This window comes from Plectropomus leopardus, chromosome 17, assembly GCF_026936395.1.
Source record: "Plectropomus leopardus strain MGB_pleo_1.0 chromosome 17, ASM2693639v1, whole genome shotgun sequence".
In the NCBI taxonomy this organism is placed as follows: Eukaryota; Metazoa; Chordata; class Actinopteri; order Perciformes; family Serranidae; genus Plectropomus; species Plectropomus leopardus.
This window is the reverse complement of record NC_142192.1, coordinates 29,640,119-29,665,662: the sequence shown is the minus strand read 5'-3', so window position 1 is coordinate 29,665,662 and position 25,544 is coordinate 29,640,119. Positions and strand designations below refer to the sequence as shown.

At 41.2% G+C, this 25,544-nt stretch overlaps 1 protein-coding gene across 1 annotated transcript; it reads right to left on the bottom strand.

Moving 5' to 3' along the window:
* Positions 1–89: 89 nt before the first annotated feature.
* Positions 90–23,046, bottom strand: eppk1 (epiplakin 1). Its single transcript, XM_088090085.1, has 3 exons — positions 22,890–23,046; positions 16,324–16,454; positions 90–14,693 (listed from the first exon to the last, which is right to left on the bottom strand). Exon 3 carries the CDS (start codon positions 14,677–14,679, stop codon positions 820–822), a length of 13,860 nt encoding a protein of 4,619 aa, XP_087946211.1. The 5' UTR covers positions 14,680–14,693; positions 16,324–16,454; positions 22,890–23,046; the 3' UTR covers positions 90–819.
* Between the last annotated feature and the right edge of the window lie 2,498 nt (positions 23,047–25,544).

Genomic DNA, 25,544 nt, shown 5'->3' with positions numbered 1-25,544 from the left:
ATAATAATACATCATCAGGACTAGTATGATAGTTCGAAAAATGTCAAATGTTCTAACAAACTATGTTGAAAAAAAGACAAGAGTTAGTATTGGTATCTCGACTGTTTATTGTGCAGCACAATGTAACCATTTAAGCAAGAAAGGTTATGCAGTTTTAAAAAGGTGCATGGCTTCCAGTTGAGGTCAAAGCAAAGTATAGTTTACTTAGGAGACACAAAAGATTTAAATTAAGAAAGCTTTTGCCCAACTGTTGTAAAGTATTACCCACTCCAGTTTCCATAGCCAAAGTAAAACAGTGCTGATCACAACCCCATCTCATCACATCTATGTAAAAATAAAAACCACAAACCTGACAAATGACATGAAAATAAAAGCATTCATAAAAGGTAAAAAAGCAGATGAATTCAAAATGTTAGATCCTACCATGTATATAGTCATAGGGGATCAGAGCTGGGTAATAACAAAGAGACTGAAAACAAGAAGAGGGTCACAAGTATAACCTGTACCTTAACTCATAAAGGCCGGTGATTTTTTTCTATGATTATAAGAATCTTCTACAAATCAAACATTTTTCCAGTGCTGTTTTTCAACCTTGAACAATTAACAGTATCCAGCACAATACAGCATGCATATCCTCTGCACATTTATGTAAGGATGACCTAAAATGAGTTTAAACATCATACACAATAAGAAAATGCTGTTTCCAACAGAGACAATGATAAAAAAAAACTGCAATTTTGAGTTAACTGCAGGTTTTTAAAAAATAGTTGAAGCAGGCTAAACCTAGAAGTAAATGCTTGAAAAAAAGTTTTCTTTCCTTCACTTGTGCAAGGGGAGTAAAGTGAGGCCAGTTATAGGATCTGTGATACACCTTTCGACCAGCTGAATGTAGGTGAGGTTCTCTTGAGTGTTGGGATCGAAGAAGCCCTTGGTGTCGTCATCAGGGTCAGACAAAATCTGATTCATCTCTTTATCAAAGTAACCCCTTGCATAGGCCACCTGAACAGGTACTCTGTGACTGTGCACCGGATCAATTATGCCTCCTGTGGCAATTTGCGCTTCAAGGAGACGAATTCCATGGTCTTTAACAATGAGATCTTTTTTCAAGGCCTGGAACAAAGAAATTGTGTTTTCTGTGTAGGGATCTTTGTATCCTGTAACTGCTCGTTCTGCTGAAAGCAGTTTCTTTCTCCACTCACTGCCAACCACTTTCTGAGCTACAGCTTCTTCTACAGAAAGTTTCTTGTTGTTCACAGGATCAATAACAAAGCCAGTGGCAGCTTGGGCCTCCAGCAGGACCAGAGAAGTACCAGGAGTCAGCAGGCCTCTACTTTTGGCTTCGTAGATGCTTAGAGTCTCTTTGGTGGACTGCAGGTACACTCCTGCAATGCTGTTTGTCCCCTCAAGGTACTTGCGTACTGAGTCCATTTTACTTACTTCTGTCACAGTGACTTTTCCAGCTTTCAGATCTTTGTAGAGATCCTCATTAATGATATGTGATTTAAACAACTCAGTAGCGGTGACATCCTTTCTGATGCCATGGAAGTTTTCAACTTCAGTTGTCTCTGTGATGGTAGTGGTGATTGTAGGATTTACTTTGCAGCTGTACACTTTTGTTTCTGGTAGCTGGCACATGACCATTGATGACGATGAAGACATCATGGTTTGCCGCTGAATGATTGTCAGGATGATCTCCAAGAAGCGTTCGATTGTGATTGATCCAGCCTTGTACTGTTGCACAAGCTCCCTCCTTTTCTCCTCAGTGATGTATTTAGAGTAGAGGAGCTCCCACAGAGACACTGTTGTTCCTTGGTATTTCCCTCCTGCTCTGGTTGTTGTTGTAGATTTTAGAATGAGTTTTGTTGCCTCATCAACAAAGAAATAAAACTCACCCTTCTTCACAATCACCAGTAAGCTCAGGCCTGTGATGGGATCTGTGACACACCTCTCAATCAGCTGAAGATAGGTGAGGTTCTCTTGAGTGTTGGGATCGAAGAAGCCCTTGGTGTCATCATCGGGGTCAGACAAAATCTGATTCATCTCTTCATCAAAGTAACCCCTTGCATAGGCCACCTGAACAGGTACTCTGTGACTGTACACCGGATCAATTATGCCTCCAGTGGCAATTTGCGCTTCAAGGAGACGAATTCCATGATCTTTGACAATGAGATCTTTTTGCAAGGCCTGGAACAAAGAAATTGTGTTGCCTGTGTAGGGATCTTTGTATCCTGTAACTGCTCGTTCTGCTGAAAGCAGTTTGTTTTTCCACTCACTGCCAACCACACTTTGCTCAACAGCTTCTTCTACAGAAAGTTTATTGTTGTTCACAGGATCAATGACAAAGCCAGTGGCAGCCTGGGCCTCCAGCAAAATCAGAGAGGTACCGGGAGTCAGCAGGCCTCTTTTTCTGGCTTCGTAGATGCTTAGGGTCTCTTTGGTGGACTGCAGGTACACTCCTGCAATGCTGTTGGTCCCCTCGAGGTACTTGCGTACTGAGTCCATTTCACTTACTTCTGTCACAGTGACTTTTCCAGCAGTAAGATCTTTGTAGAGATCCTCATCGATGATATTTGATTTAAGCAGCTCAGTAGCGGTGACATCCTTTCTAATGCCATGGAAGTTTCCAACTTCAGTTGTCTCTGTGATGGTAGTGGTGATTGTAGGATTTACTTTGCAGCTGTACACTTTTGTTTCTGGTGGTTGGCAAATGACCATTGGTGGTGACGACGCAGACATCATGGTTTGTCGCTGAATGATTGTCAGGATGATCTCCAAGAAGCGTTCGATTGTGATTGATCCAGCCTTGTACTGTTGCACAAGCTCCCTCCTTTTCTCCTCAGTGATGTATTTGGAGTAGAGGAGCTCCCACAGAGACACTGTTGTTCCTTGGTATTTCCCTCCTGCTCTGGTTGTTGTTGTAGATTTCAGAATGAGTTTTGTTGCCTCATCAACAAAGAAATAAAACTCGCCCTTCTTCACAATCACCAGTAAGCTCAGGCCTGTGATGGGATCTGTGACACACCTCTCGATCAGCTGAAGATAGGTGAGGTTTTCTTGAGTGTTGGGATCGAAGAAGCCCTTGGTGTCATCATCGGGGTCAGACAAAATCTGATTCATCTCTTCATCAAAGTAACCCCTTGCATAGGCCACCTGAACAGGTACTCTGTGACTGTGCACCGGATCAATTATGCCTCCTGTGGCAATTTGCGCTTCAAGGAGACGAATTCCATGATCTTTGACAATGAGATCTTTTTGCAAGGCCTGGAACAAAGAAATTGTGTTGCCTGTGTAGGGATCTTTGTATCCTGTAACTGCTCGTTCTGCTGAAAGCAGTTTGTTTTTCCAATCACTGCCAACCACTTTTTGAGTCACAGCTTCCTCTACAGACAATTTCCTGTTGTTCACAGGGTCAATGACAAAGCCAGTGGCAGCCTGGGCCTCCAGCAGAACCAGAGAAGTACCAGGAGTCAGCAGGCCTCTGCTTTTGGCTTTGAAGATACTCAGGGTCTCCTCAGTGGACTGCAGGTACACTCCTGCAATGCAGTTGGTCCCCTCGAGGTACTTGCGTACTGAGTCCATTTCACTTACTTCTGTCACAGTGACTTTTCCAGCAGTAAGATCTTTGTAGAGATCCTCATCGATGATTTTTGATTTAAACAACTCAGTAGCGGTGACATCCTTTCTGATGCCATGGAAGTTTTCAACTTCAGTTGTCTCTGTGATGGTAGTGGTGATTGTAGGATTTACTTTGCAGCTGTACACTTTTGTTTCTGGTGGTTGGCAAATGACCATTGGTGGTGACGATGAAGACGTCATGGTTTGCCGCTGAATGATTGTCAGGATGATCTCCAAGAAGCGTTCGATTGTGATTGATCCAGCCTTGTACTGTTGCACAAGCTCCCTCCTTTTCTCCTCAGTGATGTATTTGGAGTAGAGGAGCTCCCACAGAGACACTGTTGTTCCTTGGTATTTCCCTCCTGCTCTGGTTGTTGTTGTAGATTTTAGAATGAGTTTTGTTGCCTCATCAACAAAGAAATAAAACTCGCCCTTCTTCACAATCACCAGTAAGCTCAGGCCTGTGATGGGATCTGTGACACACCTCTCGATCAGCTGAAGATAGGTGAGGTTCTCTTGAGTGTTGGGATCGAAGAAGCCCTTGGTGTCATCATCAGGGTCAGACAAAATCTGATTCATCTCTTCATCAAAGTAACCCCTTGCATAGGCCACCTGAACAGGTACTCTGTGACTGTACACTGGATCAATTATGCCTCCTGTGGCAATTTGCGCTTCAAGGAGACGAATTCCATGATCTTTGACAATGAGATCTTTTTGCAAGGCCTGGAACAAAGAAATTGTGTTGCCTGTGTAGGGATCTTTGTATCCTGTAACTGCTCGTTCTGCTGAAAGCAGTTTGTTTTTCCAATCACTGCCAACCACTTTTTGAGCCACAGCTTCCTCTACAGACAATTTCCTGTTGTTCACAGGGTCAATGACAAAGCCAGTGGCAGCCTGGGCCTCCAGCAGAACCAGAGAAGTACCAGGAGTCAGCAGGCCTCTGCTTTTGGCTTCGAAGATACTCAGGGTCTCCTCAGTGGACTGCAGGTACACTCCTGCAATGCAGTTGGTCCCCTCGAGGTACTTGCGTACTGAGTCCATTTCACTTACTTCTGTCACAGTGACTTTTCCAGCAGTAAGATCTTTGTAGAGATCCTCATCGATGATTTTTGATTTAAGCAACTCAGTAGCAGTGACATCCTTTCTGATGCCATGGAAGTTTCCAACTTCAGTTGTCTCTGTGATGGTAGTGGTGATTGTAGGATTTACTTTGCAGCTGTCCACTTTTGTTTCTGGTGGTTGGCAAATGACCATTGGTGGCGACGATGAAGACGTCATGGTTTGCCGCTGAATGATTGTCAGGATGATCTCCAAGAAGCGTTCGATTGTGATTGATCCAGCCTTGTACTGTTGCACAAGCTCCCTCCTTTTCTCCTCAGTGATGTATTTGGAGTAGAGGAGCTCCCATAGAGACACTGTTGTTCCTTGGTATTTCCCTCCTGCTCTGGTTGTTGTTGTAGATTTTAGAATGAGTTTTGTTGCCTCATCAACAAAGAAATAAAACTCGCCCTTCTTCACAATCACCAGTAAGCTCAGGCCTGTGATGGGATCTGTGACACACCTCTCGATCAGCTGAAGATAGGTGAGGTTTTCTTGAGTGTTGGGATCGAAGAAGCCCTTGGTGTCATCATCGGGGTCAGACAAAATCTGATTCATCTCTTCATCAAAGTAACCCCTTGCATAGGCCACCTGAACAGGTACTCTGTGACTGTACACTGGATCAATTATGCCTCCTGTGGCAATTTGCGCTTCAAGGAGACGAATTCCATGATCTTTGACAATGAGATCTTTTTGCAAGGCCTGGAACAAAGAAATTGTGTTGCCTGTGTAGGGATCTTTGTATCCTGTAACTGCTCGTTCTGCTGAAAGCAGTTTGTTTTTCCAATCACTGCCAACCACTTTTTGAGCCACAGCTTCCTCTACAGACAATTTCCTGTTGTTCACAGGGTCAATGACAAAGCCAGTGGCAGCCTGGGCCTCCAGCAGAACCAGAGAAGTACCAGGAGTCAGCAGGCCTCTGCTTTTGGCTTCGAAGATACTCAGGGTCTCCTCAGTGGACTGCAGGTACACTCCTGCAATGCAGTTGGTCCCCTCGAGGTACTTGCGTACTGAGTCCATTTCACTTACTTCTGTCACAGTGACTTTTCCAGCAGTAAGATCTTTGTAGAGATCCTCATTAATGATTTTTGATTTAAACAACTCAGTAGCGGTGACATCCTTTCTGATGCCATGGAAGTTTTCAACTTCAGTTGTCTCTGTGATGGTAGTGGTGATAGTAGGATTTACTTTGCAGCTATCCACTTTTGTTTCTGGTGGTTTGCAAATGACCATTGGTGGTGACGACGCAGACGTCATGGTTTGCCGCTGAATGATTGTCAGGATGATCTCCAAGAAGCGTTCGATTGTGATTGATCCAGCCTTGTACTGTTGCACAAGCTCCCTCCTTTTCTCCTCAGTGATGTATTTGGAGTAGAGGAGCTCCCACAGAGACACTGTTGTTCCTTGGTATTTCCCTCCTGCTCTGGTTGTTGTTGTAGATTTTAGAATGAGTTTTGTTGCCTCATCAACAAAGAAATAAAACTCGCCCTTCTTCACAATCACCAGTAAGCTCAGGCCTGTGATGGGATCTGTGACACACCTCTCGATCAGCTGAAGATAGGTGAGGTTTTCTTGAGTGTTGGGATCGAAGAAGCCCTTGGTGTCATCATCGGGGTCAGACAAAATCTGATTCATCTCTTCATCAAAGTAATCCCTTGCATAGGCCACCTGAACAGGTACTCTGTGACTGTACACTGGATCAATTATGCCTCCTGTGGCAATTTGCGCTTCAAGGAGACGAATTCCATGATCTTTGACAATGAGATCTTTTTGCAAGGCCTGGAACAAAGAAATTGTGTTGCCTGTGTAGGGATCTTTGTATCCTGTAACTGCTCGTTCTGCTGAAAGCAGTTTGTTTTTCCAATCACTGCCAACCACTTTTTGAGCCACAGCTTCCTCTACAGACAATTTCCTGTTGTTCACAGGGTCAATGACAAAGCCAGTGGCAGCCTGGGCCTCCAGCAGAACCAGAGAAGTACCAGGAGTCAGCAGGCCTCTGCTTTTGGCTTCGAAGATACTCAGGGTCTCCTCAGTGGACTGCAGGTACACTCCTGCAATGCAGTTGGTCCCCTCGAGGTACTTGCGTACTGAGTCCATTTCACTTACTTCTGTCACAGTGACTTTTCCAGCAGTAAGATCTTTGTAGAGATCCTCATCGATGATTTTTGATTTAAACAACTCAGTAGCGGTGACATCCTTTCTGATGCCATGGAAGTTTTCAACTTCAGTTGTCTCTGTGATGGTAGTGGTGATTGTAGGATTTACTTTGCAGCTGTACACTTTTGTTTCTGGTGGTTGGCAAATGACCATTGGTGGTGACGATGAAGACGTCATGGTTTGCCGCTGAATGATTGTCAGGATGATCTCCAAGAAGCGTTCGATTGTGATTGATCCAGCCTTGTACTGTTGCACAAGCTCCCTCCTTTTCTCCTCAGTGATGTATTTAGAGTAGAGGAGCTCCCATAGAGACACTGTTGTTCCTTGGTATTTCCCTCCTGCTCTGGTTGTTGTTGTAGATTTTAGAATGAGTTTTGTTGCCTCATCAACAAAGAAATAAAACTCGCCCTTCTTCACAATCACCAGTAAGCTCAGGCCTGTGATGGGATCTGTGACACACCTCTCAATCAGCTGAAGATAGGTAAGGTTCTCTTGAGTGTTGGGATCGAAGAAGCCCTTGGTGTCATCATCGGGGTCAGACAAAATCTGATTCATCTCTTCATCAAAGTAACCCCTTGCATAGGCCACCTGAACAGGTACTCTGTGACTGTACACTGGATCAATTATGCCTCCTGTGGCAATTTGCGCTTCAAGGAGACGAATTCCATGATTTTTGACAATGAGATCTTTTTGCAAGGCCTGGAACAAAGAAATTGTGTTGCCTGTGTAGGGATCTTTGTATCCTGTAACTGCTCGTTCTGCTGAAAGCAGTTTGTTTTTCCACTCACTGCCAACCACACTTTGGTCAACAGCTTCTTCTACAGAAAGTTTATTGTTGTTCACAGGGTCAATGACAAAGCCAGTGGCAGCTTGGGCCTCCAGCAAAATCAGAGAGGTACCGGGAGTCAGCAGGCCTCTTTTTCTGGCTTCGTAGATGCTTAGGGTCTCTTTGGTGGACTGCAGGTACACTCCTGCAATGCTGTTGGTCCCCTCGAGGTACTTGCGTACTGAGTCCATTTCACTTACTTCTGTCACAGTGACTTTTCCAGCAGTAAGATCTTTGTAGAGATCCTCATTAATGATATTTGATTTAAGCAGCTCAGTAGCGGTGACATCCTTTCTGATGCCATGGAAGTTTCCAACTTCAGTTGTCTCTGTGATGGTAGTGGTGATTTCAGGATTTACTTTGCAGATGTACACTTTTGTTTCTGGTGGTTTGCAAATGACCATTGGTGGTGACGATGAAGACATCATGGTTTGCCGCTGAATGATTGTCAGGATGATCTCCAAGAAGCGTTCGATTGTGATTGATCCAGCCTTGTACTGTTGCACAAGCTCCCTCCTTTTCTCCTCAGTGATGTATTTGGAGTAGAGGAGCTCCCATAGAGACACTGTTGTTCCTTGGTATTTCCCTCCTGCTCTGGTTGTTGTTGTAGATTTTAGAATGAGTTTTGTTGCCTCATCAACAAAGAAATAAAACTCGCCCTTCTTCACAATCACCAGTAAGCTCAGGCCTGTGATGGGATCTGTGACACACCTCTCGATCAGCTGAAGATAGGTGAGGTTTTCTTGAGTGTTGGGATCGAAGAAGCCCTTGGTGTCATCATCGGGGTCAGACAAAATCTGATTCATCTCTTCATCAAAGTAACCCCTTGCATAGGCCACCTGAACAGGTACTCTGTGACTGTACACTGGATCAATTATGCCTCCTGTGGCAATTTGCGCTTCAAGGAGACGAATTCCATGATCTTTGACAATGAGATCTTTTTGCAAGGCCTGGAACAAAGAAATTGTGTTGCCTGTGTAGGGATCTTTGTATCCTGTAACTGCTCGTTCTGCTGAAAGCAGTTTGTTTTTCCAATCACTGCCAACCACTTTTTGAGCCACAGCTTCCTCTACAGACAATTTCCTGTTGTTCACAGGGTCAATGACAAAGCCAGTGGCAGCCTGGGCCTCCAGCAGAACCAGAGAAGTACCAGGAGTCAGCAGGCCTCTGCTTTTGGCTTCGAAGATACTCAGGGTCTCCTCAGTGGACTGCAGGTACACTCCTGCAATGCAGTTGGTCCCCTCGAGGTACTTGCGTACTGAGTCCATTTCACTTACTTCTGTCACAGTGACTTTTCCAGCAGTAAGATCTTTGTAGAGATCCTCATCGATGATTTTTGATTTAAGCAACTCAGTAGCAGTGACATCCTTTCTGATGCCATGGAAGTTTCCAACTTCAGTTGTCTCTGTGATGGTAGTGGTGATTGTAGGATTTACTTTGCAGCTGTCCACTTTTGTTTCTGGTGGTTGGCAAATGACCATTGGTGGCGACGATGAAGACGTCATGGTTTGCCGCTGAATGATTGTCAGGATGATCTCCAAGAAGCGTTCAATTGTGATTGATCCAGCCTTGTACTGTTGCACAAGCTCCCTCCTTTTCTCCTCAGTGATGTATTTAGAGTAGAGGAGCTCCCATAGAGACACTGTTGTTCCTTGGTATTTCCCTCCTGCTCTGGTTGTTGTTGTAGATTTCAGAATGAGTTTTGTTGCCTCATCAACAAAGAAGTAAAACTCGCCTTTCTTCACAATGGACAGTAAGTTCAGGCCTGTAGTTGGGTCTATGACACACCTCTCAATCAGCTGGAGATAGGTGAGGTTCTCTTGAGTGTTGGGATCAAAGAACCCCTTGGTGTCATCATCAGGGTCAGATAGAATCTCATTCATTTCTTTGTCAAAGTAGCCCCTTTGGTATGCCACCTGTACAGGCACTCGATGGCTGTGGACTGGGTCAATTATGCCTCCGGTCGCAATTTGTGCTTCAAGGAGGCGAATTCCATGATCTTTGACAATAAGATCTTTTTGCAAGGCCTGGAACAAAGAAATTGTGTCTCCAGTGTAGGGATCTTTGTATCCTGTAACAGCTCGTTCTGCTGAAAGCAGTTTCTTTTTCCACTCACTGCCAACCAGACGTTGAGCCACAGCTTCCTCCACGGAAAGTTTATTGTTGTTCACTGGGTCAATGACAAAGCCTGTGGCGGCTTGAGCCTCCAGCAGCACAAGAGATGTGCCAGGAGTCAGCAGACCTTTTCCTTTGGCTTCATAGATGCTCATAACTTTCTTTGTCGATTCAACTCTGACACCTGCTATGCAGTTTGTAGCTCCAAGGTACTTCTGAATTGATTCCATTTTGTTAACATTCTCTTCGGTTACTTCCCCTTGTATAATCTGTGTGAAAAGCTCCTTTGATATAATCTTTGACTCATACAACTCACTGGCTGAGACCTGTTTTCTTAGACCTTTGAACTTCTTTTCCTTGGATGACACCTCAGTTACGATACTGGTGAGTATTTCAATTATCTCCTCTATTTTCATGGTCCTTGTTTTGTATTGTTGTATGAGCTGGTTCCTTTTTTGCTCTGATATGTATTCAGAGAGCAGCACTTCCCACAATGTCACCTCTTTGTCTTTAAATCTTCCAGCATCCATGGTGATGGTTTTGTTTTTGAATGCAAGCTCTATTTGCTCATCTGTGTGAAATCCATGGGATTCCTCCTGATGCAGGGGAAGAAGAAGTAGCCCAGTTTCAGGATCTTTCTCACATCGCTTTATCAGCTGAAAGTAAGAGAGGTTTTCTTTGGTGTTCGGGTCAAAGAACCTCTTTGCATCATCAGTGGGGCTCAGCAGAACTTTGCTTGTTTCTTCATCCAGATATCCCTTTTTAACAGCAACTTGAACAGGCAGCCTAAGACTTTGATTCGGGTCAATGATTCCTCCAGTTGCTATCTGAGCATCAAGCAGACGAATGCCATCACTTCTCTGAATCAGCTGCTCATCCATGGCTTCAAACAGTGATATTGTTGCATCTGTGTATGGATCTTTGTAGCCTGTAACTGCTCGTTCAGCTGAGAGAAGTTTCTCATGTACATCTGGTCCAATTACTTGCTCTCTTGCTGCCTCATCAACAGTGTAGAACTTGTTCTTGATAGGATCAATGACCCATCCTGTTGCAGCCTGAGCTTCAAGCAGTACAAGTGCATAGCCAGGTGTCAACAGATCTTCTTTTTGTGCTTCATATATGCTCATTACTTTCTTGGATGGATGAACCTTAATTCCAGCAATGCTTCCAGTTCCCCTCATGTATCCTCTCACAGACTCACGCAGAATCAGTGCTTCAAGAGTGAGTTTTCCTTCTTTCACCTGCTTGAAGGTGTCTGCGTCAATAATATCAGAATCCAATAATTGTTGTGCAGAGACAGGTTTTCTCAGGCCTGTTATTGTTTTGTGAGTTTCCCTCTCCAGTGTTTCAATGGTGGAAATCACTAATGTGATTATGGTTTGTGTGGTTATCTTCCTTTTTCTGTACTTTTCAAAGAACTCAAGCTGCTGATCCTCAGTAAAGTACCCAGAGTGGATCAAGTCCCACAGAGAAACAGATTTTCCAGAGAAACGTCCTACTGATACACTCACTGCTGTCTTTTGAAACTCTTGCTTTATCTCTGTGTCAGTGTACGTTTTTGTCTTTGTTTCTGTAGCTTTTGGTTTGTCATTCATTGGCAGCAGAAACAGTCCTGTTTCCTTATCTTTTACACATCTATCCAATATCTCCATGTATGTCAGATTGTCTTGTGTGTTTGGGTCAAAAAAGCCCTTTGTGTCATCAGTTGGGTCTGATAGGATCTGATTAAGTTCTGCATCAAAATATCCTTTCCTGTATGCAACCTCAAGGGGTAAATGAAGACAGTTTATAGGATCAATGATACCACCTGTAGCAATCTGGGCCTCAAGTAAACGGATGCCATGCTGCTTGACAATGAGATCCTTTTGCAAGGCTTGGAAAAGTGAGATCTTTTGACCAGTGTATGGATCTCTATAACCAGTGACAGCCCTCTCAGCAGAGAGAAGCTTTTCATGCATCAGGGGACCAATTACCTTCTCTCTGAGAGCTTCTTCCACTGTCAGTTTTTTGTTTTTCAGAGGATCAACAATGAACCCTGTGGCCGCTTGTGCTTCAAGGAGGCAAAGGGCAGTTCCAGGTGTGAGAATGCCAACTCTCTGTGCCTCGTGGATGCTTAGCCTCTGATTGGAGGGTTGCAGTATCACCCCAGCCACACAACTACTCCCTTTTAGGTAGGTTCTCACACTGTCCATTTCCATCACATCAGTGCTCGTCATTTTTCCCTCTAGCAAGCAGTTGTATGTTTTTTCATCCACAATTTCAAGATCCAGAAGATCAACAACAGAGACTTCTCCTCTGAGACCTTCAAAGTTCAGCCCTGCCTGCTGTTTTATCTCCTTACTCTCAATGATCTCAACAATGGTGACAGTGAGTTGTGCAATGGTGATTTTCCTTGACTTGAAGAGCTTGAAAAACTCCTGTCTTTTGTCCTCAGTCAGATACTCTGAATTGATCAGATCCCACAGTGTCGTGTGCTTGCCCTTGAACCTGCCATACTTAACAGTAACTGTTGTTGTCTTGAATGTTTCCCTCATATTATCATCTATGTTAATTTTGATACTTTTGCATTTGAGTGGCAAGAGACACAGACCTGTACTGGGATCTTTGACACATCTGTCCATGAGCTGCAGGTATGTCAGGTTCTCCTGGGTGTTTGGATCAAAGAATCCTTTAGTGTCATCACTTGGATCACTAAGGATCTCGTTCATTTCCTCATTAAAGTATCCCCTCTTATAAGCCACATGGACAGGAATGCGATGGCTGTTCACTGGGTCAATGATCCCACCAGTGGCAATTTGTGCCTCCAGGAGTCGAATTCCATGGTCTTTTACGATGAGATCTTTTTGCATGGCTTGGAACAAGGAGATTATTTTACCATCATATGGATCTTTGTACCCAGTGACTGCTTTCTCTGCTGAGCGCAACTTTTGACAAACATCAGGCCCCACTATCTTTGCTTTGACAGCATCATCCACTGAAAACTTCCTGTTTCCAATAGGGTCAATTACAAACCCTGTTGCTGCCTGTGCCTCCAGGAGAATCAGAGCAGTTCCTGGCATCAGCTTTCCTTTTTGTTTGGCTTGGTAGATGGTCATGATTCGAGAATCAGGAAGCAGAATTCCTGCGATGCTGTCTTTCCCCTGTAGGAATGCACTGACATTTTCATCTTGTATTACTTCCTTTACAGACACCTTTCCCTTTTCCAGATTCTCCAGAACCTCAGCGCTAATGATATCTGCTTCCTCAAGCTGTTTGGCTGTGACGGTGTCCCTGATACCTTCAAAGACAACATTGGTTGTTTGCACAGACTTTTCTATGACTTCCAAAACCATTGTGATGGTTTTCTTGATATTGAGTTTCCCCTCTCTGTACTTTCGAATGATGTCTCCCCTCTGTTGTTCATCAAAGTATTCTGACATCAGGAGTACCCACAGAGATACTGTCATCCCTGAGTACTTCCCACAAGTCACGTTCACCTTCTGCTCTTTGAAGGTCATTTTAGTTTGGTAGTCGATGAAGTTGAAATTCAGTATGTCGGACTTATCAACGAGAGGGAGGAGGCACAGTCCAGTGATGGGATCAATGACACACCTCTCCATCAGCTGGAGGTAAGTGAGATTGTCTTCTGTGTTTGGGTCAAAAAACCCTTTTGTGTCATCCCCTGAATCCTCTAGTACCACATTCATTTCTTCGTCAAAATAACCTCTCTTGAAGGCCACCTCTGTTGGTAGTCTGTGACTGTTGATGGGGTCGATTATTCCACCTGTAGCTATTTGCGCCTCAAGAAGACGTATCCCATGTTCCTTAACGATGAGGTCTTTAGACAGTGCTTGAAACAGGGATATAGTTTCACCTGTGTATGGGTCTTTGTATCCAATTACTGCTCGCTCAGCAGAGTTCAGTTTTGCGTAATATTCTGGGCCAACAAGTTTGTTTTTGATGGCTTCATCCACAGTGTACTTTTTGTTTTCTATAGGATCAATCATGAATCCAGTTGCTGCTTGTGCTTCCAGTAAAACTAGTGCTGTTCCAGGCATCACTATGCCTTTCATCATGGCTTGATAGATGCTCATTCTCTCATTAGTTGAGAGTATAGCAATGCCTGCAATACTACCTTTGCCCTCCAGGTACTCTTTCACTGTTTCCATCAGCATCACATCCTGCGTTGTGGTTGTTCCCTCCTGTAGGTCATCATATGTTTCTTTATCAATGATCTTTGATTCCAGGAGCTCGGAGCAGGAAATACCTTTTCGCAGACCTTTGAAGGTGATGCAGACTGGAAGGAGCAACAGGCCTGTTTCAGGCTCCACAGTGCATTTCTCTACAAGGTTTTGGTAGTTAACATTTTCTTGCAAGCTTGGATTGTAGAACACTTTGAGCTCTGACATCTGGTCATTGAGCAAGCCTTTTTCGTAGTAGCCATTTTGAATCGCTGATTCAACTGAAATATTTTTCTTGTCAACGGGATCAAACAGGCCTTGTGTTGCAATCTGTGCTTCCAGCAGCCTCAATCCATAATCTCTCGGGACCAAATCTTTTTGCATAGCTTGGTACACAGATATCATTTGGTTGGTGTAGGGGTCTACATAGCCACTGACAGCTTTCTCTGCTGTTAGGAGTTTCTCTTTCATCTCTGGTCCAACTATTCTCTCCTTAACAGCATCTGCCACAGAAAGTATTCGATTATTTATTGGATCTACAATACCCCCTGTAGCTGCTTGTGCTTCAAGCAGGGCTAATGCTGTTCCTGGCTTGAGCAGACGTTTCTTCATGGCTTGATATATGGTTATCTTCTCCTCTGTTTTCTCCAGGAATATGCCAGCCACAGGTCCGTGGACTTCTGTGTGGCCATTTTCCTTGGAGTCCATCTTGGTCTAAAGGGCTGTATAACACAGAAAGAATTGCTTAAATTGGTTTGTATATTATATGCATTAACTGTAATTACAGGAAAAAAAATGTTTGTGTCCACTTCAGCATGTTCTTATCAAATGACTATTTTCAAGATTTAAATTAGATGCCTTTTCACAGCTGCTCATAATGAGAAATGTACTCCCATAGCAGTTTGTTTTAGTGAGGCTTTGATTAAAATGCATGGTCATTTTTGGGGCTGTCGTTTATGTTGCTGTTGAATTGTTCTGTGTTACACCAAGAGGTAGTGCTGGATATTGCTTAAAAAAAAAACGAACAAAAAAAAAAAAAACAGCGCAACAACTTACCATACACCTGGAGATGGCAGCAAAAAAAGTTTGATAATTCAGCAGGGATTACAAAAATGCAGGTAATGTTTGACGGTTTGATACTATTTGGCAGTGGGATCTTGGTATAGGTATAAATAAGAGTATTGAAAACACCTCCTTTATAACACCACAGACTGTATGTGTTTTCAACAGTGTGAGTTCTGCACTGGGAACAGTTGTGAGAATCTGCCCAGCTGTACACAGTGACAGGGACAACTTTTAGCCTCACACAGCTAACATAAACTAATGGTTATTAACAGGTTTACCGTCAGAGTCAGCCGTTTTGGTGTAAGTGTAAGTTTGTTGGCATATCATTCAGACTTTATCCAAATATAGTATGACGTGCTCATTGTTTTTTAAAAATTTTAAAAAGTTCTTTCAAAATGCTAGGTAATGTTTGACGGTTTGACACTATTTGGCAGTGGGTTATCTTGGTCGATACCTTAAAGATAACTAGTACTGATACCCAGCCCTGAAATTTTACGGTTTAGACTGCTCTTAAGGTTGATACTGTATGAAATCCCATAAAAGCCACAGTAGGAATTCTTTTTAATACTTTTGCTTTGTCTTTCTGTTTTGTTTTTTATGATTTTCATTTTCTCACACTGTATTCTCTTGCTAGATCTAATTGTTAACCCTGTTTAAATTGTGATGCTGATTTATCATTGCCCTCAATGTATGCATATAATGTATAGATTAGCATCTAATGCAAAGCTTGCTGCATTCTAAGCTTGTATTGTTTGGCCAAAAATGTACATTTTGTACTGCCATTTATTTATAGTCTTTAGCAGAAGCCAAAGTCAAAATGTGACATTTGCCAAGAGTTATATGTAGTGTTTACTCTATGAAGTTAATACTTACATGACCTAGAAAACCTTGTGGATGCTGAAGGGAAGAGCACCGCACTAAAAACTTTCAAAAATGTTAAAGACAAATGTTAACATGGTGTTTACTTTAGGTGTCTTGTGCTTATTTGGAATTGCAGCATATGTTTTTTTTTCGTTAGGATAATGCAAATACATCTTCACTCACACTTTTCAGGGAATGCAAAACAAACAAAATCCTTCCACCATAGGCCTTGAGCATATATGTAATTTTCAGTATCAAGATACATGTATGAATGTCTGTGATATGAATGTAAAAAAATGGCATTTGAGTCGGCCTTCAAAACACCAGTGCCTGTGCAAGAAAAGATTTTTTTTATTTCCCTTAAAGAAGTGAACTTAAATTGCTCCCAAAAGATACATTTTACAATATGTCGTCTGTCTTCCAAACCTTTTAGCTTCCTTATGACTCTGTGGGCAGCCTCAGATCTTCAGGTGGTCCTCCTCGTTCCAAAATCAGGATAAAGACCAAAGGTACCAATGCTTTTATGGTCAGCGCCTCGCGCCTTTGAAACTCCGTCTCTGCAGAGATAAGGTAGGCAAAAAACATTTTGTTTATCTTATCTCCTCCTCAGTTTTTTTATGATGTGTTTCATTTCATTTATAAGGTACTCTTAATATGTATTGCACCTTCGTATTCACAAAGTGTAGTTACTTCTTTTAAAGTAACAGCATAAAATTCAACTGACATACAAACCAGATATCTGATTAGTTATCAACAAAGACAGAGTATGATTATAATAAGGGTGATTGACTGATTTAGTACTGGTGTTGTATGTGGTACACTTAATCCAGTACAAATGCTCTTTTGCCATAAATGTGAATTACTCAACTAACAAAAAGGAGAAATTAAATGTTTATGTAACATGAAGAGTCTTTTAAGTTTGATAGTACAGACATACTTTGGTGTAGATTACAAATGTAATATATGTAGGACATGACATAAAAAGTATTCATTTTGTTTAGAAAGATATATATATTCAATAATAAGGTCTATGAAAAAGGTCTACCTAGTGAGCATTTCACACTGTTACTACATTCAAACTGAGGCCTCTTTTATACAGAGCTTGCAGTACATTTATGCATCTGTGCCAGCACTTGCAGAGGCAACAGGCATCATGTTTTTCTATTGTTTGTCGACCCTATTCTCATTAACGGGATACCTCAAGTACACTCTGAGGGAATTTCTTCAAATTTGGCACAAACATTCACCTGGACTCAGGAATGAATCTATTAGAATTTGCTGGTCAAAGGTCACTGTGACCTAAAAAAAAAACTATTTTTTGCCAAAACTCATGAATTCATACAGCAAGTTTGACCAAATTTTACACAAATGTCGCTGTACACAAAGGTGCTGACATCTGGGGTCAAAGATAAACTTCACTGTGCATCATTATGTAAACTGTAAGTGCAACCATAAGGCGGAAATTATCCTTATAAATAATCTTTGTACCTGATAAAGGTCCGAAACGTAGTTTTTCACTTAATAAATATGTCAGCAGTAAGCGGGACACTGTGCGAGAGTTTCTGTCTCACTCCTTTCTCCGACGCTTTGAATTCATGGTTAAAATATCTTCATACCTAATCCCTACGTTTGTACACGGCACACATAGATAAAACAAAGTAATTTATGTTAACTTTTTCTTCCCATTTCTTCATGTCCCTGCACAGATTAGAAATGAACTCTGACAGTCCATGAACGTCCCTCTCAAGCATCATGTATTTACTTTGGCATGAGGAGACGTAATGCTTCTAAACTGGAACAGCCAGACGCCCTTTGTTGTCACAGCATGAATGGTAACATAACCACTGTACACCTCATCCTAACAAGTCGCAATATTCTCTACCTTTACCTTTGTTTCCTTCTCAAACAACTCATGAGGTACATATCTGACTCTTCAGCTGCTAAATGTTCCCATGTTTAACTGCTAGTGTCTAACTTTGCTTTTTGGTGCTGAGCAGGTGGATTTATCAGAGCTCTTTTTGCTGAATACAGCTGAAACAACATTAATTAAGAGCAATGAAAGTAAACCAGAAGGAACTGAAAGATGCTAAACTGCTTGTTGGAGCTACAGAATTGGGGTAATTTTTTGGAGTTGGAGCACTTCCTTTCACAAACAAGTAGTCATGTGATTAACTGATAATCTAAAATTGTTGGCCATACGGGAAAAGCTCAATTCCTCATCAGTAGAGTTCAAGGGCGTAACCTCAAATCCTGAGACATATGCAAAAGAAGTTCCTTTATCTTTAGTTTTCTTTCTTCCTTCCTTTCTTTCTTTCTCTCTCTCTCTCTCTCTGTCTACAAGAAATTAGTTAAAGGTGACAAGAAAATTACCCTAAAAAAAGGGAAGTACACTTCTTTTATCTTCAGCATTTTTTAAAGTTGTTTTCTTTTCTTTTTTTGTCGTTGTTTTCTTTTCTTTTTTTGTCGTTTTCTTTTTTTCTTTTTTTTTCAGGGAATTTTCTTGAAACTTTTTCTCAGTTCTTATGAATGCGGGCCATGTTTTGTTAAGTTGCTCGTTTCTCTCACCCCACTTTTTTAAAAGAAATTAAACCAAGGTCTAATCGGCCCTTTGATACTGTTGAATTCAAAACTCAATTAGAAGACACAGTTAACCAGTAAAAGACTGACAAAAATCCCCATATCATTCAAGTTTGAACACTTCCACTCCTGTCAAATGACCTCATTCAAGCGCGTGGTAATGAGAGCACCGTTTCTGTAAAGCAGTGGCTTTTCCACTCCTTCTGTTGAAAGATTAATGGCTGGGTTTTATACATGATGTCATTGCCTATATAATATATCACTCTAAGAAAAAAAAAGGGTGTGGAATTGAACTCAGCCATAAAGTTCACAAAACCGCTCACTGTTTTAATGCACAGCTGAGAGGGTACATATAGACGAGGCTCCGTTCTTTGCATTATTATTCCCACATTACTCACTGGAAAATTGTCAGAAAATCACTTTAATCCGCCTCACCTAATGAGCCGGAAATTGCAAACTGTCACTCAAGCATTTTTACACAATCGCTCCTGCTCACCTGTCATTCAGAATCCCAGCTAACTAAAGGTGTGTGCGGTTTGTCACTACATGCCATGCTACGCATGTGAGGTCACCATGCTACAGTTGCAACATCAATAACTACGAAACCACCGCGGGCCAAGTGACACAAACGTCTGCACAGTTGACTCAAACCAGCATTCATGCAGTGCTGCAATATCTCTACGCTCTGCCTTAGACCGTCACCCTCTTTGTAAATGTTTGAATATTTTTTAAAGATGACGAACATTTACTTTACATTTATAACCCCGTGTGAGTTTGCTAATCATACCATAAAAGCAAATATATTATCTGCTTGCAGCTAGAGTTACCTCAGTGTTAGGATACCGCCACTTCGCTGTTTACTTTTCACAGTCTGCTTTAGTCAAATTCACGTTCCTGTCTGTAGGGAGTGTCACTTAAGTGCAGTTAGTGTTACTCTTACTTATCTATCAAAACTCTACAGTAGTTAAAAGCTCAGTGACTTCTTCATTAGGTACACCTGAACAATCTAATGCCTTAACATCTATCACTGAATTCCTCATAATATGCTGTTGACATTGTCAGAAATGTATAAATTCAGCTTTGCTTGTTTTTAAAGTGATACTCAACTAACAGCCAGGGGGGCAAATCTGGCCCCTAATAGGGTGCGGGGTGGCCCCCCAACCATTTTCTAATTCACAATGAAAATAATGTAATCCACACTGGGAATTGTCTTTGTGCTTTAAGTAAACATGAGGTGCCAGAGTGCATAAAACAGCATCATATTCATCAAAAAAAGTGCCAGTGAAGGATTTAAAGCTAAGCCCCTGACGTCCTAAAATCCTCGAAATGTCCTGAAACGTCCCAAAATCCTACAAATGTCCTAAAATCCTACAAATGTCTTAAAATCCTAGAAATGGCCAGAAATCCTAGTAACATCCTACAATCTGAGAAACTTCCAAAATCTTACAAATATAAAGTATTCTAAAGTCTAAATATCCTAGAATCTTACAAATGTCCTAAAATCCCAGAAGCATCCTAAAATCCTAAAATAATGTCCTAAAACCCTTGTAGCATGTATGGGGCTGCTGCGAATGGCCCCTGACCTCCTTTGATTATTGTAATCCTTTTTTCTGCTTCTGTGTGGATGTCGTGACAGTTTGAGCAAATAGACAAAAACTATTCTTACAAAAGTTACCACCTGCAGCTTTAAGGTCACAGCTAACGGTGGCTTTGCACCGGACTAATTATACTGAGAGATGGTCTAGAAACACCTCTAAATATTATGCACTCGAGTACAACAGCACAGTGTTAAAACAATTAACACCTCAATGACAGTGTCAATAAAAACTGAACATCATAGGTCTAATAAATGTAGCCTTTATGGCAGATCTGTTGTAATGGATTGCATTAGACTGTAAAGGTAAAGGAGTGTAGAATCATTTCATTAGCTATCATCAATAAAATTTTAATTAGGGCTCCAAATGATGAGCAGTTATGGTCAGATCGGTTAGACCTCCTGCTCCTTCTGTATCATATCATATTTAATTAACATTACATTGAACCCATCCTTCCAGGCTCACCCTTTACATTTAGAAACAAGATTATGAATATCCCCAATATACCTTCTGAAATAATTGGCTTTTTCATCTCCAGCCAGCCGACCCTTACTGACACTGCCACCCCTCACAGAGCAATGATTATAGCACGCAACCTCAGCCGACCCCTCAACCCCTGCGTCATGCTCCTCCTCTGACTGAGGATACAGACAACTACTCTGCAACAAATCTCGCGCAGCCATTACTGCCCTAAAAAGCCTGCAGGGATCACTCTGACAGACGTGCGTGTTGTTGTGGTTATGTTCTACTTTGTTTATACTCTGTGTGTTACTAAGTGTTTGATTGTACAGACTATAAAAGCAAATTACTCTACAGAGAACAAAAAAGATTCAATCAGAAAACGTCAGAAAACGTCAGAAAACGTCAGAAAACGGTCAGAAAACAGTTAAAAGTAGCCATCACAACTTTTTTAGAGCCCGAGGTGACATCTTCACGTATCTTATTGTATGCCACCAACTGTCCAAAACCCCAAAATATTTCATTTACTTCAATGTTAGTGGAGAAAATAGTGGACCCTATTTTAAAGGGTCATGAGGCAGCTAAATAGTGATTTCATGACTTCTTTCAGCCTAAAAAGCAAATCCATCCACTCGACATTTCATGTCTTGATTACTTTTTCACTCACATTTTTACCACTTGTTTAAAGATGCATTTCACCCAACAATGACAAGTCATTTGTACTTTGTAATCAGTACAAAAATATACAACTTTTCTCTATTAAAGGAACAATTCATACCAAAATCAAAAATACATATTTTGACTCTTACCTTTTGTGCTATTTATCAGTCAATAAATCAATCTGTGTATTTTTTGGTGAGTTGCCGAGTGGTGGAGATATCCGCCACAGAGTTGTCTGCCTTTTCTCTCATATAATGGAGCTAGATGGCACTCGTTTTGTAGTGCTAAAAGCGCCAACATATATATAGATATATATGATAAACTCAACAGTTAACGCTTTCCAGAGATCATGCATGCATGTTTTGAGCAGTTTCATGTAGGAGCTATTTTTTCTTCCATTATCACACAGAAGTGTGCATGCATCTGCTCATAGACGACAGGCCTGTGCTCATGACAGTGCATGATGTAAACGTTAAGGGCGTCCTCATTTGCTGAGCTGTAGCTTTTTTTAAATAATAATAATAAGTAACCTTTATTTAATCGGGAAAACCTCTTGAGATTAAACATCTTTTTTTCGAGAGAGTCCTGGCCAAGACAGGCAGACAACACAAAAACAAGAAATAAAGTTACCATAAGAAAGGACTAAATATTATCTTAATATACACTATAAATAAACAGAAACATTAGCTAGCTGGTGTTTGGTGAGATAGCAGTAACGCTTCTCAGCATGTTTTTTTTGTTGTTTTTTTCGGTGCTTTGAGCATCACAAGCTGAGTGCCATCCAGTTCCATTATGTTGGAGAAAAGGCAGACATCTATGTGGCTGATATCTCCAACTCTCTGCAACTCACGCCAAAACTATCTAGACTGACAAATAGCACCGCAAGTGAGAGGTAAAATATGTATTTTTAATTTGGGAGTGAATTGTCACTTTAACAAGGCAAAAGGTGTCTAATGCTGACACTGATTTACTGCAGAAAAAATGAAACCTCTCTCAAAGAACACACTTTGACATGTTACACCTACTTGTCTGGATAAGTTATAACACGTGTAACTGTTTCCTCAACTTAGCCAAGAATCTGACTGCATGACAAGATGTCATTGTTCACAACCCAGTGAACCTGCAACCTTTGTGCCTTTTAAAAGAGCTCAATGTCAAGATCAACACCACACTGCAAATTTCTCCTCACCTTTGGCTTACAAACAGCATGCATGGTCCAAGACTTTATGACAGCATTCTTGACACCATCCCAGCAATAAGAGAGAGCGGACTGTATCATTTGTTATGCAACAGTTTTGGTGGAAAATGTAGGATTGTTGTTATGTGTGTCAACAGCCCTGAGGTTTAGACACAGTGTTCAGACTTGTTAAAAAAAGCCTTTAGCAGTAACATTCAACCTTACATTGCATCAAACTGTGTTTTAACAAGTGTGGTCAAAGGTAATTGTTGAGGAATGTTTGCTTTCCCTTTTTATCAGAAGGGTGTTGGCATGACAGTGCAAGATACACACAGTCGGGTCTGCACTGCAATTTCGACAGTCTCAGTCTCAGTCATATGACATTAAGCTGCAGTTTAAATGTGGTTTTACTTTCATTTAAACATTTTTACAGGAAAAAAAAGAGGAAGGCTGAAACAAATAAAGTAAATTGAAACATTTTTATTAATCAATCAATTTAAAAAATACAACAACTTTGCTCTTACCTGAAGTTTTTAGAGAGTCCCCAACTGGTTTGTGCTTGTCAGCAGCCGGTCTCAGTTGGTGTGAGAGATGTTGTGTCCCTGAGCTGCTTCCAACATCTCTAAAGGAGTTCGCTGTGCTCACTGGTCAGATATACAGCAGGTCCAGCTGTTTAGTCCCTCCCCTGCTGATGAACACCCTCCTCTCCTCACACGGTGAGGGAGTAACGACCGGAGATCTCTTTGCTCCGAGCTGCAGGATGCCATGAATTCCTGCGGACTTCCTCAGAACTCCTCTATTGTGCTCTTACACAATAACAAACAGATTCAGCCTCTCTTACTGTACTTAAGGTGCACAGATTTGTTAACCCTGTGGTACCTGAGCAAATTTGCTCAAAATCTTTATTTAAAAAAAAAATAAAAAGAGTTTGGGAAGAGGTAAAGAGCAACAAAAAAGAAATGACCCAAATATTAGCAAGAAATTAGAAAAAAAGAACAGCAAAATAACAAAAGAAAAACAGAAATAAAAATAAGTCAATAAATACACATGAATAAATAAATTGAAAAAGGAAATGCCCATGAAAAAGTTTTTAGAATATTATAAATATAACATAATATGAATATGGAGTGTTTTGACATTATTATGATAATAATATATAAGTTGTTGTTTTTTTATGTAGTTTTCCCTAATCTGTCTTTTTTCCCAAAATTTCCCAATTTTTCCTTTTTTTTAAAAGATTTTTTTCTAAATCTGCCAGTTTCTTGCAAAAAAATCTCACCACTTTGCTCTTGAATACTTGTGAAAGGCGTCTGAAAGCAGCACAAGAAAAGTGATGTTTCTCCAGATTTTAAAGGGTTAATTCAGTCATTATAAAACACCTCTAATAATTTAGACACCTGTGATCCTTTTAACCCTCATTGGCCTTATCTTGTTTGTTAATCCAGATTAAGACCAGACATTGTCAAACTGATTATCATTTAACTGAAGCTCAAATATGTACATTATTTTGTAACTAAGATTATTCATCTCAACCACAGGGGACCTTAACCCTCTTTGTCTTCTATTGATGAACAGTTAATGATTTTTCTTTTGAAAGTGAGCAGTGATGCAGGCGCTTATCTTACTTATCTAACCAGCCAGGTTGCGACAGGTTGCGCCGAATGCCCTGTGGCTACAGAGAGCTTTGTCTTTGTGTGAACTTCTCACAGGTTTGGCAGGTTTTCAAAAGTGAATGATAGAAACTTGACAGATCAGGAGAGCTGAGGGGGCTTTGTGTCCTCATTAAAAAAATCAGTTGCGTCACAAGGCAGACAACCTTTATGTTAAACATCTGTTATAAGTTGCACAAACCAGATGCAGAGACGTTCGTCACATCTTAATGGCGTCACTGACAGCCTGGCATTGTTCAGTGACTGATGTGCAGGTGGAAACATTTTCCCCAGGTGTCGGCTGAAACAGCTGACAACCAAGTTTCACTCAATCACGCATGAGAATATTTCAAGCGACAAGGGCACGCAAATGCCCGGTGTCGCAATGTATCCTGCAGTGATTCGGACCCAATTTTTTATTGGTTCTCCCTTGGCTCATGCTACGCCCTTCCACCAGGTTCCATGGAAATTGGGCAAGTATTTTTTTTGCTGTTCTGCTGACACACAGACAGACAGACAAAAGCAATGAGCCATGAGCTCCTTTTGGGGCGATAATTAGTGGCTCAGAATAACAGAAGTCACTGTATCTGATTTTCTGCAGGTTGTGCTCCAAAATGTGTTCTTAAAAGTTAACCCATTAATGGGCCATATTGTGTATTTCTTTGAAATGAAATAGACCCATTTTAAAACTTTATTGTAAATGATTCAACATATCAATAAAGATAAAACGAAATTAGAAAATGCAGACCTGGCCCATGATACACCCTTCCAAAAAGCTTCATGAAAATTTTGCAAGTAGTTTTTATGTAATCCAGCTTACAAATATGTGAACCAAACAGAAAATATGACCTCTTTTGTAGGAGTAATTAGTGGCTCAAAAAAAGTTGTTTTTTTTAAATAAGATTTTTCACAGGTTGTACTCAAAAAAATGCTTTTAAAATTAGCTGATTCATAGGTCACAACTGTGTATTTACATGAAATATTGAATTACTTTTGCAAATTTATTGTAAATGACTCAAAATATCCCTGAGAATAAAACTCCAGAGGGGCACAGTATATAGGCACAGATCTACGAAGAGTTAATGAGAGTGAAGAATAATTGCAAATAGCATGACCTCAAGATATCTGAATGAAAATTGTTGTCGCTTGTTAAATTTTGAAATTGTGTGCATTTCACAAGCAAAAACTGTAAATTTCCTGTCAAAACTGGAGTTGTTTTTTTGTTGTTGTTCTTTTTTTAAAGAGACAAAACATGTCAAAAGCATAAGTTGACTCCCCATCCCAAGCTGATGCAGGAGGGGCACTTCGCGCGTTACATTTTGGCGTGACAGACCGGTGACCAAGCTTTGGTATTCGACGAGTTGGGAGTGAGAATGTTTTGGTGACTCAACATATCACTGAAAAAAAAATCAACTAATTCATCTAGAGGGGCAGAGTCAGCAGGAGTAAAAACAATGACTGTACCTGCCCTGTGATTAAGATCTGCTCCAAAATCTGATGAGCTCTTCTTTGGCCCGTGTTACACGCTTT